This window comes from Nannospalax galili, unplaced genomic scaffold (assembly GCF_000622305.1).
Source record: "Nannospalax galili isolate Female #2095 unplaced genomic scaffold, S.galili_v1.0 scaffold1012, whole genome shotgun sequence".
NCBI lineage: Eukaryota > Metazoa > Chordata > Mammalia > Rodentia > Spalacidae > Nannospalax > Nannospalax galili.
This window is the reverse complement of record NW_008330324.1, coordinates 57,162-74,952: the sequence shown is the minus strand read 5'-3', so window position 1 is coordinate 74,952 and position 17,791 is coordinate 57,162. Positions and strand designations below refer to the sequence as shown.

Below are 17,791 nucleotides of genomic sequence, written 5' to 3'. Positions count from 1 at the left end.
TTACAGTGACAGAAATCTGACAGATACATACCTCAGCCTCAGGGAGACTGGAAGCCAGGCTACCTGGCCAGTGGCAGCTGAAGATGCTCCACAGGAAATGCCCGGCTGGGCTTCATCTGTGCGCAGGGACTTCTGGGCATCTGAGATCGGGAAGCCTCAGCCTGGGTCAGGGCAGGATAGAACACAACTCACAGTTATGTGTGTACAGCAGGACTCAGGAAAATGGACCTAGACTTGCTTCGGTGTACTTAAAATGCCTTATGATGGCAGGCCTTCCTTCCAGCACCTGGCTGTCTTCTTTGTGTCCCTCTAGGTTTGAGGCTCTGGGCTCTGTCTTCGGGAGAAGCAAGAACCAGCACCATGAAAGGTGCCCTTTTTGCTGGTGTCCTGGTGGCACTCGCTGTCACGGCTGTAGGTGAGAGAAACCAAGTGGTCCCATTTCAGATGAAGGCCCTCTTTCCACCCTGTCAGAACATTCTTGCTCTCGGTGTCCTGGTTCCTGTTGCGTGAGACCCATGGTGCACCTGCTTCAGAGGGCCCCCTCTGTCTTGGGTTGGGGTTGGGTCTTCCTGCTGGGGAATGATGAACAGAGGGGAAAATCTAATGGGCGGAGGTCCATCTCATAGCTTTAGTTTGGGGGTCCCCAGAGCCTGGGATGCCACCCCATCTGCATCTTTTTTCCTGAGGTGGTTGTAGTACTCTACCAGATGTTGACTTGTACTGGATATTTTGTGCCCCCAGAATCCCTGAATTGTACACAGTGTTATGCACGCGAAGAAGACTGTGTTTCTGATGTCATGGAATGTAATGACACCAGTGCCCAGAGCTGTGTGGATTCCTCCGTCAGTTCCACCCTAGGTGAGTGGGTGCTGCCTCCACCTCAGAGACCTGCATGAAGTGGGACCTAAAGGATGGGCTTGGAGGAAGGACTCCAGAGACCCTGCTGGGCTGTGCAGGGATTCGGGTGGTCATGACGTTGACTTTGCAGTGGCCAAGGTGGAGCCAGATGGGAACCCAAAGACGACTCAAGTAGATGAGCTCTGTGGTGACCTGGAAATCGCGGCCACTGACTGAAACCTCATTCTAGATACGGGTGTGTGGATGTTGGAAGCGAGAGCCATTCTGAGTTGTTAAATTCTGAGGCGGGTCGTCCGTCCTCCTGGGTCACTGCTGCTTTTCCAGCCATTCCCTCCTTCTACCTCAGGTTCCTTCCACTTCACGATCAAACATGTTTTCATTGAAAGCCCCTCACCAGGCATTTTGGTTGTAATCATGATGACAGTGTCTCTGGGATCACCGAGAACGCTGTGCACAAAAGCCTGAAGAAGGGTGTGGTAGGCTGCCGTCTAAACACTGCCCCGTCTCAGCAATGATCAGAAGGGTGCAGTAGGCTGCCCCCTCTCAGCAATGATCATTTTTTTTTCTATTTTTGGGAGGCTCGGGAGATGGCTCAGTCAGTAAAGTGTTTGCCACACAAGCATGAGGATCTGAGTTCAATCCTCAGTACCCTTGTACAAAGTCAGGCGTGGTGGCACTCACCTGTAACCCAGCGCTGGGGACAGAGGCAGGAGGGATCCACGGGCTTGCTGGCCAGCCAGGCCAGAATCAGTGAACTACAGGCTAACGTGGGTCTGTCCAAAAATGAGGTGGAAAGTAATTGAGGAAGACACCAGATGTCGACTTCTGACCCACACATGCTTACACACACACACACACACACACACACACACACACACCTTCCCAGTTCTTCTTTGTTTTTGTGTTTTGTTTTTATTTTTGAGACAGACTCTCCCAGTAGTTCCAGCTGGCCTGGAACTCGCTATGTAGACCAGGCTGGCCCCAAACTCACAGAGACCCACCTGCCCCTGTCTCTGAGTGCTAGGATTAAAGGTGTGCGCCACCACACCTGGCCCTGTTCCCCACATTTGGTCTGCGTCAGTACTGGCCTATCAGCTCTTCACACAGCTGCAAAGCACTTGAAATATAGCTAGTATGACTAAGGAGCTAAACATTTAAATTTGTGTGTGTGTGTGTGTGTGTGTGTATGTGTGTGTGTGTGTGTGTGTGTGTGTGTGTGTGTGATACCAGGGATTGAACCCAGGGCCTCACACATGCTAAGCAAGCTACACCTGAAGCCCTTTTGTATTTTATTTTGAAACAGGGTCTTTTTCACTTGCCCAGGCTGCCCTTGAATTCGTGATCCTCTTACCTCAGTCTTTTGAGTGCTGGAATTATGGGTGTACACCAACATGCCTGGCTAATTTTACTTGATTTTTTGGTTGTTTTATTTTGGGGTGCTGTGGATTAAACCCAGGCTCTTTCACTTGTTAGACAAGCACTCTGCCACAGAGCTACACCCCCAATCCCTTACTCTGTTAATGAGTCCACATCTGATGTAAACATAGAGCTGGTGGCTCTGTATTAGATAGCTGGGGGTCTGGTTCTTATGCAGTTCTAAGATGGAACCGTAGGTGGCGCTTTGGTGTTTTGCTGCACACGAGGCACCTGGACATACGTGTGTCAGCTGGAACCACCATTTCTTGGTGTGCCTTCTGTTTAGCACACATGCCCAACTTTTGACATTGTGACCCAACGTCATCAGCTACAAAGTTTGCACTCGAGAACCATGCGCTAAAAAATTGCAAAAAAGATATTTTCAGTGATAAATAAGTTTCTGAATTTGTGTTGGGCCGTTTACAGCTATCCTGGGTTGTATGTGACCATGTGAGGCCCTCAGGCCACAGGTTAGCTGTAACGGTAGAGTTTAACACATCTTTCTGCTAATCTGATAAGGAAAGGATTCTTGCCTTTGTAAGAAACGCTCTCCAGCCTCTCCCAAGCTGCGCTGAGCTGAGGTGGCACTTAGCTGGTCCTGTCTAAGGTACTGTCTCCTCGGGGTCCCGCCCTCCCTGGAGCCTCTCCAGGTACTGACAGTCTGTTTGCTTTGCTGTAGGAGGGAACAGCTCACTGTACCGGAACAAGTTCTGCTCGGCACAGAACTGCAGCAGGGACATGGTGGCCTTTGCTGTGAACGTGTCTGAAAATCAAAGCTTCCATTTTGCAAGTCAGTGCTGCCAAGGACAGGCCTGCAATGGCAGCAGCCACGGTTTGTGCTGGCCCTGGCCACCTGCCTGTGTCCTCCAAGTCCAGCTCTTGCTCTTCCACCTGCTCTGCTTGGCCTGGGGTGGAGGTCTCAAGTCTAGGCACTTTAGTACACAGATGGGTAATGTTAACCCCTGACTTAGAACAATCACAGGAGACACTAAGTCAGCCCTGCCGCAAAGCTTTGCCCTCAGTGAGGACCGGGATTATACATGCCAACTTATGTGGCAAGCGTAGTAGATACATTAGCTGGTCTTAAACTCTGTGATCTCAGGGTCTTGATTAAGGTAGCCCAGGCTTGCCTTGAACTTGCTATGTAGCTGAGGATAACCTTGCGCTCAATCTTCCTGCCTCTGCCTCCTGAGTGCTGCAATTACAGGTACACACGCTACTAGGCAGGACCCTAAGTCTTGGCAACAACTGCAGATCTCACAAATCTTTTGTTTATATGATCGCCACCTGCCAATACTTGCCAAGTTAGAAACTAAAGCTAAGAAAATTCTCAAATCTCGATTAGTTCACTCAAAGTAACAGTAGTTACATATCAACACTAATGAGAATTTTACATAGAAATGGGTTCATCTTCCAAAACAAAAGTGCTTAGCAAGATGAGAGGCGGCGTTTTGTAATATATTCTTTTGTAGAGCTTTGTAGCTTCTGGCACAGAAGGAAGCTGGGACCATGTGTATTTAGCCTGTTTCAGCCTCATACATTATTGGGACTTCTGGAAAACACCATTGCATGCTTAGAAGGCTATGGGGTAAAAAGGGGCAAATAACACCTTGGTGTTGTATAAAAATGGTTTTACTTTTTGAACTTCCTGCAGAGTCCCAGGGACCCAGGAGTCCCTGGACTACAGTTTCTGATGTGATTGTCTAGAAGAAAAAAAATAGTGTGGACAGAAAAGGCAAAGTTTGTTGTTCATGGTCATAAGCACATCCAGTCAGGAGAAGCCTGGTTCCAGTCACAGTGTGAAAATGGACCATGTTTATCTGCTCAGGTCAAGTCTCAGTGATGGTCAGACACCTGGTGGCTAGTTCTCAGAACAGGGACCTGCTGCTGATGCTGGCTCAAGCTTGAACGCTTTCTTGTCTCTTGCAGTATCTGCCCCAGAGCCCCATGGACCACTGTTCTTGTAGACTGGATGGTCTGTAGGGGCAGGTCTGTGGGGTTGTGAGTGCAGACATTTTGAGGAGACATGGTGTCTCTAAGGCTGGATTTGAGATCCTCTCCGTCAGCTTTCCTGCTTGCCCATCCCCTCCTCCCCAGGGTAGGCCTGCTCTGTGTGACACTATTCTAAGAAATGACGTTTCTCTAACCCAGACCCTGAATCAGAAAAGAGTGTCACCAACACCCAGTGCAATGCTTGCTATGGATACAACTCAGCAAACTGCACCGAGACAGTACTACAGTGTGGTGAGGGACAACGATGTGTCCACATAATAGCTGACTTTACAAACGGTATGTCTGGAATCAGTTCCTTTACGCAGCTTTGACCCACATGTGCTGGGCTAGGGCAGAAGGGCTGGGGAGGGTAGAGGGGACAGAGGGAAGGAGGATGAGCCTCCAGTGCATTTAAGGCAGAGATGGCCAGGAGACCTGCACTGTTCTGCTTCCCAGCCCAGAGCCGCTGTGGCAGTCTTTCTCCTGGATCCTCCCAGGTTACACCCGAGTCGTGCTTTTTCCTTTCTTTCTTTCTTTCTTTCTTTCTTTCTTTCTTTCTTTCTTTCTTTCTTTCTTTCTTTCTTTCTTTTTCTTTCTTTTTTTTCTGGTCTTTTTGAGACAGGGTCTTCCCGTAGCCCCAGCTGTCCTGGAACTCGCTATGTAGACCAGGCTGGCCTTGTACTCACAGGGATCCGCCTGCTTCTGCCTCCCAGTGCTGGAAGGCAGGTGGGTGAGCCATGCTTATCTAATCTCTGGCATCTCCTGGAACTTGTTCTTTACTAGGTGGCCAGTAGGTGTGAGTGGGTGTGCCTTTTATACCTACACCTTTTCTTATCTGTCATGAGAGGTGTTGGCTTGGGGCAGCCTGGGTCATCTGGCAGAAATAGTCAGTGTCACAGTTTTCTGCAAAAGCACTCGATGCTAACCACCATTTTGTCGAAGAATATCGAGCCAGCATACGTTTTAACACTGAGCCATACCACAGCAAAACTTTTTTCCTTTTGAAATGCCTGAGGTGTTCACAGTGCTGTGGTTTTTCATCTTAATCAGAAGGAATGTCTCTGTTCCTCTTGCACCCCGTGTCCCTGGTGTGAAGGATGGATGTTTCCTCGGGAGAGTCCTACTGAAACCAAAAGCCAGGCAGATCATAAATGTAGCTTTTCTTGTTCCTTTTTTTTTTTTGTCCAAAATCACTTTAAAAACTCTGTAGAGATGTGCTGGGCATCACTCTTCCTGACAGCTCAACCCCAGTAGAGACCCCTGGGATCCTGGGGTTTGGAGGTCTCTCGTTCAGTTTCACAGCATGTCGAGAGCAAGCCTTTGACTGCATGCAGGTGGCCTTCATCTCCTAGAGTCCCCTCTGTCCTCTAGGAACTGATGTTTCCAAGGTTGTTTGGGTGGCGGGTGACAGGTCAACAGGGCCACATAGCAACCACACAGGGGGCATAGCAACCACACAGGGTCAGAGGAAGATGCTCTTATAATCACATCTTGACTGTAGCCATTTTCCTACAACCTGTATCTGAAAACAGTTCAATGTAACAGAGCTATGACAAGATAAAGACACCAAGCTGACCCTGCACACCCTCTTAGGAAAACTCCTAAGTTAGATCCAGAGTGAGATCTGGAAGAAGATGCTGGGAAGGGAGGCGGGGCCCAGGCCCCCCCGCCCCACTGATTCAGAGAGAGAGGGGACTGCCTCTGAGCCTGTCACCTGTGCGATTATGCTCTCTTTCTCTCTTTTTCTTTCCGTTTCTCTTCTTTCCCCTTCTCTTTCTCTCTCTTCTCTCTGTCTCTCCTCTGTCTCTGTCTCTCTGTCTCTGTCTCTATCCCCCTCTCTCTTGTCTCCCTCTCTCTCTGTCTCTCTGTCTTTCTCTCCTCTCTGTCTCTCTCTCTTGTCTCTCTCCTCTCTGTCTCTCTGTCTGTCTCTGTCTCTCTGTATCTCTGTCTCTGTCTCTTTGTCTCTCTGTCTCTCTCTGTCTCTGTCTCTCTCTCCCCTCTCTGTCTCTCTCCTGTCTCTCTTTCCTCTCTGTCTCTCTCTGTCTCTGTCTCTCTCTCCCCTCTCTGTCTCTCTCCTGTCTCTCTTTCCTCTCTGTCTCTCTCTGTCTCTGTCTCTCTCTCCCCTCTCTGTCTCTCTCCTCTCTTTCCTCTCTGTCTCTCTGTCTGTCTCTGTCTCTCTGTCTCTCTCTCTGTCTCTCTGTCTCTGTGTCTCTCTCTCCTCTCTGTCTCTCTCTCCTGTCTCTCTCTTTCCTCTCTGTCTCTCTGTCTGTCTCTGTCTCTGTCTCTCTGTCTGTCTGTCTGTCTGTCTGTCTCTCTCTCTCTCTCTCTCCCTTTCTCTGATAGGGTCTTCCTATGTATCCAAAGCTGGCCTGAAACTCACTCTCTTCCTGCCTCAGCCTCCTCAGTGCTGGGATTGGAGGTGTGTACCACCACGCCCAGCTTGTCCCTAGCTTTTCCGACGGTGCACAGGACACACAGGAGATGGATATCCAGGACCCAGCTCTCATCTTCCCTCTCAAGCCTGTGCTTGCAAATTCTTCTCACAGCCTCAGTTTCCTTTCGGGTTGGGTGGAGGAGGGTCTAGCCTCTGACCTCGGTGGTTCTTGTGCGGTTTCTGGGCTCCTTCAGACTGGTGGGCTTTAGGAACAGACTGGTTGTCATACGTTGCTCGGCCGCTGCTCAGCTGCATCCAGATGAGACCCCACTGTGGGCTGTGGTATGGGCATGAGGGTAGCGTTGCACAGAGTTCTATCTCCTTTGCATCTTCAGGAACTGAAGAGTCTAACACGGTCGAGCTGAAAGGCTGTTCTGGCATCAGCAACTCTACTTGTGAATTCCTGTCTGTTGAGAACCAGACAGTTGGAGAAGTCATTTTCCGAAAGGTTGAATGTTTAGCATTCAATGTCTCTGTAAACTCCACCGAGGTCCCCCCCACTGTAAACTCCACCGAGGTCCCCCCCACTGTAAACTCCACCACGGTCACCATCACCTCCAGCACAACCTCCAGGACACCCGCCACCAGCAGTTCCCGCACAGGTGCCAACGCCTCTCTCTTCTCCTTGGCCCTCACAGGCCTCCTCCTGCTGAAGCTGCTCTGAGGTCCCTGGGCTCTGCCCCACCTGTCGTCCCGTGGGCGTCAACACCTTCTGTTCTTGTACCTTCCCTTTTAATTGCTCAGTGGGTTGAAAGTCATGGGACTTCACATGATACCAGCGTTGATCTCCTGTATTAAAGTGTTGGTTGACTCACTGGCCGATTTGTCCTGATGTGTTCTGGCTGTCTGTGGTTTGAGCCATCGCCTAGCCCTTCCCACCCCTGGGTGCAGGTGGAGCCTTTGCTTGGAAACAGGTGCACCTTTGTCTCAGGACTCAAGATACCCCGGCTCCTGGTCCATCTTGCTTCTGAGAAGCGGACCCTCTGGCTTTGCTGGCATCTTCCACTAGCAGCCCTGTACCTCCAGCATCCTATGCTACTGCCTGTACACGTACAGCCCCGGCATGCCCTGTGCTGATCCTAGTACCAACACAGAAGCTCCAGCAGCCTTTCAATCTGGGATGATGTCTGGTTATCCAACAGTTGTCCTGGCTGTGGCGAGGCTCACAGCAAGTGAAGAAAAAAAAAGTCACCTTAGGGGCCTGTTACCATGGAGGCTCAAATAGTGTGTGTGTGGGAGGGCTGCTGAGGACGAGCTGCATGGGAGCCTTCAGGCGAACATTAGGGCTCAGTGCCTGGGATGAGCAGTTTCCTGTAGCGCTGTGTGGGATGGAATGTGGCCACAGAGCCTCAGTCCCTTCCCTCAGGAAGTCGAACCTGGTCTTTCATGCGCCATCAAATACCCAGGGGGCCAGGGAGCCATTCAGACCAAAGCACACAGGGCTTAGGGTTAATAAGATGGGCATTGGGCTGGCTTGGGATGTGTGGGGTTTGCTGTAATAAAGAAATTGGAAGGTGTAACCTGTGAGGCTCTTCATTGTTAGGGCTGCTGACAACCCGGCAGGAGCAGAGCTGCCGAGCGTTGGGATGGTGTCGCCGTGCCACCCTACTTACCTCAGCTCGAAAACCCCAATTGTTTTATTGTTTATGTGTGTCTGTGTGTATGTTCATGTGCATGTGGGTGCCCACAGAGGCCACAAGGGGGCGTCAGGTCCCCTGGAGTTGACATCACAGGTGGCTTTAGCCAGCATGTGGGTGCTGGAAACTGAATTGGAGTCCTCTGGAACAGCAGTAAGTGCTCTGAACCACTGAGACATCTCCCCAACCCACCTTAGCTCTTTATTTTAAAATTTAAGTTTACTGAAAAGTTATAACGCTGGTTGCGCCTCTAGTCTGCCTGACTGGTCCTTCTAGCTTCATTTTTGGTGCTGTGATAAAATGCCCTGACAGAAAGCAAATCAGGGGAAATAGGGTGTATTTCCGCTCACAGCTCCAGGCTTCAGTCCATCACTGCAGGGAAGTCACAGTGGCAAAGCTTGAGGGAGCTGGTCACATGACATCACAGTCAAGTGGGGGAGCACTGAGTGCAGCCTGCCCAGCCTGATTCCTCCACTCTCATAGGGCTCAGGACCCCCTGCCCAGGGAGTGGTGCTTCCAGAGCAGGCTGCGGCTTCCCACATCCATTATCTTAATTAAGACGGGCTCCCACAGACACGCCCACTGCTCAACCTGTTGCAGACAGTCCGTCGTTAAGACTCTCTTCCCCATGATTCCAGGTTGTGTGGAATTGACCAGGAAAGCCGACATCACATGCCACCCCTTGTCAACCTGACACACAAACATCACTTTCGAACCTAACCCTAACCCTACACTCCTCTGCAAAGTCTCATTTTTTTTTCATAATGTAAAAGTAATACAACTTTGCTGGGCATGGTGGCACACGCCTTTAATCCCAGCACTCAGGAGGCAGAGGCAGGCCGATCTTTGTGAGTTTGAGGCTAGCCTGGTCTACATAATGAGTTCCAGGACAGCGGGGGCTACAGGGAGACCCTGTCTCAAAAAGACCAAAAAAAAAAAAAAAAGAATAAGATTAAAACTTTGTACATGGGGCTGAAGAGATGGCTCAGTGATTAAGAGCACTGGCTGCTCTCACAGAGGACCTGGGTTCAGTTCCCAGCATCCACCTGGTGGCTAGAACCATCCGTAATTCCAGTTCTAGGGGATATGACACCCTCTTCTGACCCCCCTGGACGTTGCATGCATACAGTGCACTTACATACATGCAGGCAAAACACTCATACAAATAAATAAAAATAAATTTAAAAAGTCCAAAGTGTCTTTAAAAATCCAGTCTCTTGATCATGGGCTTCTATAAAACAATTCGTATACTTCTAACATATGACGGCACAAAGTCACATTCTTATTCCAAAAGGGAAGAGTTAGGGCATCACAGGAACAGTCAGATCAAAAACAGGAACAGAAACGAAGTCCTACAATCCAGTGGGGCAAATACCAAACCTCATAGCTCCAATGCCACCATCTAGGGCTTGGGATGTGCTTTTTGTTCCAAAGGACCTGGGCGGCCCCGCCCCTCTGGTTCTGCCGCGTGCAGCCCACAGCTCCTTTCTTGGGCCTAGGATGTCTCCGCTCTACATCTGAAGCAACCCTTGACAGACATCCGTGGTCTTGGTGTCTCTAATGCCCAGGGCTGTACTTCACATAGCTCCACACAGTGGCCTCCCAGGGCCTCTGGAGCCTGCTACATGGCACTAGCCCTCAGCCCCTCTCCCTGACCCCCTCAGTCTTGCGTCTTTCATGTTTTCAAAACTAGTACTACGTGGATATGCACTGGCAAGCTCTGCTGTCAGCTGAGGGTGAAGCCTGGTTCCTGTTCAGTCCGCTGACCCCAGGAGCACTTCCCCATGGTCTCACTGAAGCACAGAAAGTCTCCCTTCAGTGGCCCTGGTCTTTGACAGTCACAGCTGCTTCCTCAGCCCCAACCCCATCAGCACACACAAACTGCTAGACAGAATATCACAAGGGTTCTGGACCCCTGTTCGTGAGCGTGTCTGTTCCTCGATTGTCTAAGCTTCTCCAAGTCCTTCTAAGCATTCTTCCAAGCTCCCCCTAAAGCAGCCTGTTCACCTCTGCTTCCAACATTCAACAATGGCTTTTTCTCCCCCGTTACTCCCACAAAACAGTTCAAAGCATAAAAATCAGAGTCAGGTCTAGCATGGCCATGGCCTCACCTGGTGCCTGCCAATTTGTGTTCTAGTTTCCTATGTTACTGTGATAAAACACCCAGACAAAAAGCAAAGGGGAATGGGATTTATTTCCTCTCACAATTCTAGGTTACAATCCATCGCTGTGGGGAAATCACAGTGTCAGGACCCTGAGACAGCTGGTCATGTGACGTCACAGTCGAGACCAGCGAGATCAGTGCATGCCTGCACACTGGCTTGTGCTCGGCTTGCTTTCTCCACACACTGACACAGTTCAGGACTCCGTGGCTAGGTGTCGGTGCTACCCACAGTGGGCTGGGTCTTCCTATATCAATTGACTTAAGACAATCCTGCACACATGCCCACAGGCCAACCCAATGCAGACAGTCCCTCGCTGAGACTCTCTTCTCAGGTGATTTGAGGTTGTGTGAAGTTGGACAAAGCTCACCGTCACACCCAGCTTCTCATGTTCACGTCTCATGTCAGCACAATCCAGTGACTAGGCAGGGAGCGAACATGGAGACAATGTTATTCCCTAACACTGGCATCATATCCCTTTTCTGGTCCAGGTTCTATTTCCTGGTCACTTCTCATGTCCCCTCAGTTTCCTCCAATCTGTGATAGTTCTGAAGTCTTTGTTTCAAGACCTTGACAGTTAAGATCACTGGCCAGCTGTTTTCTCGAATGTCTCTAGTCTGAGCCTGTCTTGGAGTTTTCTTATGAAGATAATGGAAGTTATGCCATTTTGGCAATGCTGTGCCCTTAAGGAGGCACACGCTGTCAGGGGGTCGTGGTGCTGTGTCAGCCTTGGTCAGCTGGTGAAGGTGCTACTTATTTACCAACGCTCTGCACCATGAAGTGCTACTCTGTTTCAAACACTAGGCCAGGCATTGATAATATAACAAACAGATCTCAGTTTCAAACATCATGTGATGCAGGTTCTTTTCTAGGTACAGGTGTTCCTGGTTGGGCAGCTGCCCTGACCAGTTCTCCGAGAGTAAAGTGGAGGCAGGTCCTTTTATCCTATAGTTCCATGATTCCCTGGGCCTTCTTGAATCCTCAATAAATGTCTTTCATGTAGTCCTCTGATTTTGTGTGTGTGTGTGTGTGTGTGTGTGTGTGTGTATGTGTGTGTGAAAGACGAGAGAGAGAGAGAGAGAGAGAGAGAGAGAGAGAGAGAGAGCGAGCACTCACAGGGCTCTGCAGAGGCGCTAAGGCTGGCAGTAACAACATTGCTTGCGCGCATGCCTCATTAGCCGGAACCCAGTCCCATGGCCTGTGGAGGTTTATCCATGAGCATTCCTTCAGGCTCTGCCTCAGAGGCAGCATGGTTCAGTGTCTGGGGGTCAGGACCTTTAGAACCAGAAAGCACAGCTTCAAGTTCTAGCCCTGGGTTTGGGCAAGCACCTCTTTATGCCTTAGTTTCCCTGTACAATGTGGACAACGATCTGGCCCAAAGCATGGGATGTCTTGGGTGCCCTGTGGAGAACAGTGAGGATTCATCAACCCTTTGACATCTGTTGTCGTATGACCGCCCTGCAGAAAAGGCCGCTTAAACCTCTGTACAGGCTCTTTTACTGAAGAAAAGTTCCTCAGACACCGACAGGTCTACCAAGATATTTTTACCTAATGGTCTAAACCCTCTGAGCATGTGACTGTGGAAGCCACCATATCATACATGGCCGTTGTTACTACATGCAACCATGACTCTTCAGAAGGACATGCCCTCTGCAGAGCCTGCATTACTGTCCTTACATGTCTCTCTCCATGTGTCGTTTAAAAAATATTTTTATGTGTATGAGTGTATTGCCTGCATGTATGTAAGTAAGTGCACCTGTGTCGTGTAGTGCCTGAGGAGGTCAGAAGAGGACGTCAGACCCCTTGGAACTGGAGTTACAGACGGTTGTTAGCCACCATATGGATGCTGGGATTGAAACCTTGGTCCTTTGGAAGAGCAGCCAGTGCTCTTAACCGCTGAGCCATCTCTCCCGCTCTCCCTGTTTCGGATTCTTACATCCATGTTAGAACCTTTTCTTAATGAACTCTGACTTTGCTTAAAAAACAAAAGTGGAACACATGCCTCTCTCTGAATGGGAGGTATGAAAACTATTCTTGGGTCTGTTGGAGAAGTCGGCCTCCCTTCCTCCCTCCCTCCCTCCCTCCCTCCCTTTTTCTGGATGAAATGTTTTTTCAAAGTGTATAGTCATAACTACACATATTACTTCTTTAGCCTTCTTAGGTATCAAAACCACGTCTTCTGTCTGATCACACGACCGACACTTCTATGACTGTCCAACAGGCCAAGCTGGACACTGACCATTTTCAAAGTTAGGAGTGATTTTAGTCTTTCTCGGTAGAGGTTTCAGGTCCGCTGTGCCTCACTCACAGTCTCCCCACCCAGCTTTGCTTACCACAAAGCACTGCGTCCGGGTGGGTGGGGATGTGCTGGGCAGAGGGAGATTCTGTCCCGAGATGCGATGGTTTTTGATTTCAGGTTACGGTCCCTGTGAAGTGTTCGCACTGTCTCCCTTCACGCTGCGCTGGTGACTGTGCAAATAGATTCTTTGCCTTGTCCTTACTGCCAGCCATGCTGAGGTGGCTTTTCAGGGATGCAGCTGCCTTTGAGGACTGCTACTCCCGTGAGTAACCCCAACAACTACATGGGTTTGGGAAGCTGCGTTGTCACAAAGGGGCGCTGTTCCATTTAACTATATATATAGTAATTTTTTGAAAAATTGAGATTCGTGTATTTCTTAATCAAATTTAGACCCCCCCCTTCTGCAGCCTGTATAGTCCCCCACCTGATCTCATGTGTTCTGTCATATATGTTAGTCCTTTCTGGTCAGGCATTTGTACCTGATGTCCTTTGCTGCAAGTTCATCCACTGGAGACTATTCAGCCAACCTAGAATCTCTCCCTTAGGGAAGATCTAGTCTCCATCAACCAGCTGCAATCAGTTGCCAATACTTCCTAGGCCAGGGTTGGGGCCTGCTGCCTGTGCTGGGTTTTTATTTGATTGCGTCCCCACGGGTCTTGTGCACACTGTCACCATTGCTGCAAGTCCGTATGAGCAAGTTCCCAGAGGCCTGAAAGCCTATTTCCTTATGTTCATGCCCAATCTTTCCATTGTGTTTGTTGTTTGGTTTTGGTCAACTTTAAATTTATACTTTATATACAATAAAGTGAAATACCTAGTTCAATGATTCTTTTTCTTTATGAGACAGAGTCTCATGTAGCCCAGGCTGGCCTTAAACTTTCTATGTATTTGAGGGAGGAGGATGACCTTGAATTCTAGATCCTCTTACCTCTACCTCCCAAGTGCTGGGATTCCATCTGTGCACCACCATGTCTGCCTCTTCTATGAGTTGTGAGCGCCACAGCGAAGTTGCGAAGTTTATTTCTGAGCATTCTGAATGTTTCTTTATATTCCTTCCAAATGTGCTATTGGCATTTGGAGCCAGGTGAGTCCTGAGGCGCTGTGGGATGCCTAGCAGCATCTGTGACCTTTTATAGGAGGCCAGAAGCCTCCCAGGCTGTGACAAAGTATCTCCAGGTGATGCCAGATGTCCCGCGGGAGGCCGCAGTTTTCCTGGTGAGAACCAACAAGTGGGATGGATCGGCTTGTTTGGACTTTATAGACAGCGCCACACAGTGCGCACACCACGTTGCGTATTGTTATATAGTGCGACAGCTCGTCCTGTAGGCATCTGCCCCCCCCCCAACGATTTCGTGATCCAGTTTTGTTGCGCCGTGCACAGAGGTCCGCTGACACCCACACGGGCAGGCTGCGGTGGTTTATGTGTGTTCCCCATCTTCCTGCAGCCGTCGCCCTGCTTGCCTTTCTGCAGTTCGTACGTCCTCTGGGGCGGCTGCTCATGTGAACGCGCCGGTCCGTGGATGTTTCCCCGCATCCGTTTCCACCCTTTCTGAACTATCCACCATATCGCTTTTTCCCCAGCACAGACGGCTTTGGCACATGCTCAGAGTCCCAGTCTAGGTCAGGACGAGGCTTGTTCGGTACCTTGAGCACACGGTGAAGGGGTCAGATTGGACACGTGACCTGACATGGCCCTTCATCTTGCTCTCAAGCCTGTCTGGTGGAGGACCCAAGCGCAGTCCTGCCTTGTTTGCTTCAGGTCGGCCAGGGGCTCTCAGACCCCTCTGAGCTGGGTTGGGGGTGAGAGGGAAGGAGCGGGAGGTCTGTTCTCCCGACCTCCTCTTGCAAAATCTATCTTTCTGCCATCCACGCTACAGGAGGGTTAAGAGACTGGAGACACACAAGGACAAAACTGTCACCACAGAGGAGGAGATTGGCCCTGTGTGGAGGGGTCAAGTGTGTAGACGTCAAGTGCCCGGGTAGCTAGCAGGAGACAGTCCAAAGGTTAAAGGTGACAGGGCTTCCATGGGAGGCAAGGGGGCTGCTGAGTGAGGGTTCAGAGAAGAGCTCAACGTTTAGGATGTTGACCAGTGGCCCTGCACACCAGTCTCCCCTCATCCTGCCCATCACACTCCCCGCTTCCCCTGGTTCCCATGTCCACCCCTTCCTCAGGACCTTCCTCCCCACATGTCTGTGGGTTGAGCCTCTCTGCTTCTGTTGTTACCGAAATGGCCCTTTCACAGCCGCCTTTAGGAAGGAGGCTCTTGCATTTCCTGTCACCTGGAGTTCTTCAAACCTGGGCAGGGTGGCCTCTGGCATCTCATGTGACATGGCCGTTGCTGGGGAATTGCATTTTTGGTCCCTGAGTGACTCATAGCACTCAGACTAGGGTCTGTCCCACCATAGGCAGGACAAATGAGTGCTGGATCAAGGGACACTTAGAGGAAAGAAAGGGTATTTCACCCCCCAAATGCTCAGAATAAAGCATAGAGTGAGTGTGCACCTAGGTCCAGCCTGGGCTACATGGTGAGTTAAGGTCATACTGACTCAAAAAACAAGAACCAAGCTAATTAACAAAAAATCCACTTTAGGGCAATTAAAAAAATGTTCCATTTTGAAGACCACTAAAAAGAGTGGAAAACACATACAGGATTATCATCTGTAAATGTCCTGTCTTGCTCTTTTCATTCTAAGAATACTGTCCTGAAAAAATTAAAAAACAAAGCGTGGTGGCGCACGCCTTTAGACCCAGCACTTGGGAGGCAGAGGCAGGCAGATCTCTGTGAGTTCAAGGCCAACCTGGTCTACATAGTGATTCCAGGCCAGCTGGGGCTACAGGGAGACCCTGTCTCAAAAAGACCAAAAAAAAAGACACTGCTGTCCTTTTTGATGACATTGATGCCGACAGCTGGGGGGGGTCATGTCCATGTTTAAGACACACGCCCACACTAAACCAGAGGCCTGAGGCTACAGCCATTGGCTGCTTGAAACACACTTATTTCAAAGACAAACATCTCTCCAATACTACCTTTAAGTCACATCTCATTAATCTTGCTGAAGAATGCACAGGCTTGGGGGCTTGTGGGATGGATCAGTGGTTCAGTTCTTGTTATCTTGCAGAGACCTGAGTTCACTTCCTACCACCTACACCGAGTGGCTCACAACTGCCTGGAACTCCAGTTTCAGGGGATCGGATGCCCTCTTCTGACCTCCGTGGGCATTCCACAATACAGGTGCACTTACACACATGCAGGCAATATATTCATACAAATAAAAATAAAAAATAAAAGAATGCATAGACTCCTTCGAAACATTTTAAACACCTGTAATTAACTATTAAGCTTGTTGAGTATGTGTACTCTGGTCAATATGGTTAAATATTAATGCAATCCTTACCAATACAAAATTGAACTATTTTCCTCAGGAAAAAAAGCTAGTCCAGTTAAACTTCCCGTCTTGTGAAGACTCGTCATCCCTAACCACAGTGCCAGGGCCTTGCGTGATATAGCAGCTTCGTTTTCTTCTGGGTGTTTTAGACACACATAACAGATTGACGTTTGTAATGTAACACTGGAGTGACAGTACTGAGGTTTTATTGATACAGGGTACTAAACTCTTGGGATCACTATGTTGTAATTACTTATAAAGAACATTGGTCCAGTAACAAAAATGTTCAGTGAACCCTTCCTTACCTTGCCTTCTGCAGATGAGACTTGTTCACACTGAACTACAACGGCAAATCTGGTGTTTGTTCCAAGTGTCTGTCTAACGAGGACACTAAATGTCCTTGTCCTGCATCACCAGGAATCTTATTCAGAAGTTCTGGAAGACTTCCAAGCTATTCCCAACTGTCCAGCTTCAGCTGTCTCCAGCAGGCTGGCTGCAGTGGTTGGATGTGATCCAGACCCACATTAGCAGCAAGATTACAGTCAGCAGGTTCTGAACAGAGAACCCGGCGGGTGTGATGAGGCCGGCGACTCAGCGCTCCTACCATAAGTTACCAGTGGGATCTGAAGTCAGATAAACAGGTTTGGACAGCAGTTCATTTGCACACTGTGACTTAAGGTCAGTTTTCCTTCTCCGAGTTTCACTTTCCTCTGTAATTACAGTGATGATAAAAATGGTGATATGTGGGGCCGGAGAGACGGCTCAGCGGGTAAGAACACTGGTTGTTCTTGCAGAAGACCTGGGTTTGAATCCCAGCACCCACATGGCAGCTAACAACTGTAACTCTGGTCCCAGGGGATCCGACAGCCTCTTCTGTCCTCCACAGGCATTTCACGACACGGGTGCACTTACCTACATGCAGGCAATACATGCATACACATAAAATAAAAAAATAATAAATAAAAAACATATAAAAATGGTGATAATGCATTTGCAAACTATAAAATCCTTAATCAATGGTACTGTGAATCATTAGCATACAATAAAGTAATTATATCTTGGTTGAGCAGATTAAAAATGTATATCCAAGCTGGGCGTGGTGGCACACACCTTTAATCCCAGCACTCAGGAGGCAGAGGCAGGCTGAACTCTGTGAGTTCAAGGCCAGCCTGGTCTACACAGGACACAGGACAGCTGGGGCTACAGGGAGACCCTGTCTCAAAAAGAAAAAAAAAAAAAGGTATATCCAGTGCAAAGGGTTTCAGGATCTAACATAGACCCTTGTCTCTGGCTCCCAGCGCATTCCCAGTGGGGTCACTCACCCCCAGCTGCTCCTGTGCTGTGCTTTGGCTCTTCCTGCATGTCACGGGTGTAGGCAGTACACACATACACGTGAAAAAAATTATCATGGCCTCTAGACTTCTCTGGGCCCTGAAGTTTCCTGACCAGGATGCAGAGGCCTCAGGTTAAGCTGCCAGCTGTGGGCTTGTGGTGTCCCATCTACTGGTGGCAGCACAAGGCGTTGCCCGGTTTAGGGAGGCAGAGAGAGGCCGCTGGGTCATGGTGTCTGTATCTGTAAGGGGTTCAGTGAGTGCATGGGGTTTGG

General features: G+C 49.4%; 1 protein-coding gene across 1 annotated transcript; it reads left to right on the top strand.

Moving 5' to 3' along the window:
• Positions 1-354: 354 nt before the first annotated feature.
• Lypd8 (LY6/PLAUR domain containing 8) lies at positions 355-7,475 on the top strand. Its single transcript, XM_008844585.2, has 5 exons — positions 355-415; positions 742-858; positions 2,954-3,106; positions 4,426-4,563; positions 7,036-7,475. The coding sequence occupies exons 1-5, from the start codon at positions 361-363 to the stop codon at positions 7,362-7,364; spliced, it is 792 nt and encodes a 263-aa protein (XP_008842807.1). The 5' UTR covers positions 355-360; the 3' UTR covers positions 7,365-7,475.
• Positions 7,476-17,791: the final 10,316 nt, after the last annotated feature.

Excerpts from the sequence above, each read along its gene's own strand:
- Lypd8 (XM_008844585.2), top strand. The coding sequence starts at position 361 with ATGAAAGGTGCCCTTTTTGCTGGTGTCCTGGTGGCACTCGCTGTCACG. Across the intron at positions 859-2,953 it reads CTCCGTCAGTTCCACCCTAG|GAGGGAACAGCTCACTGTAC; the intron begins GTGAGTGGGTGC and ends GCTTTGCTGTAG. Across the intron at positions 4,564-7,035 it reads AATAGCTGACTTTACAAACG|GAACTGAAGAGTCTAACACG; the intron begins GTATGTCTGGAA and ends TTGCATCTTCAG.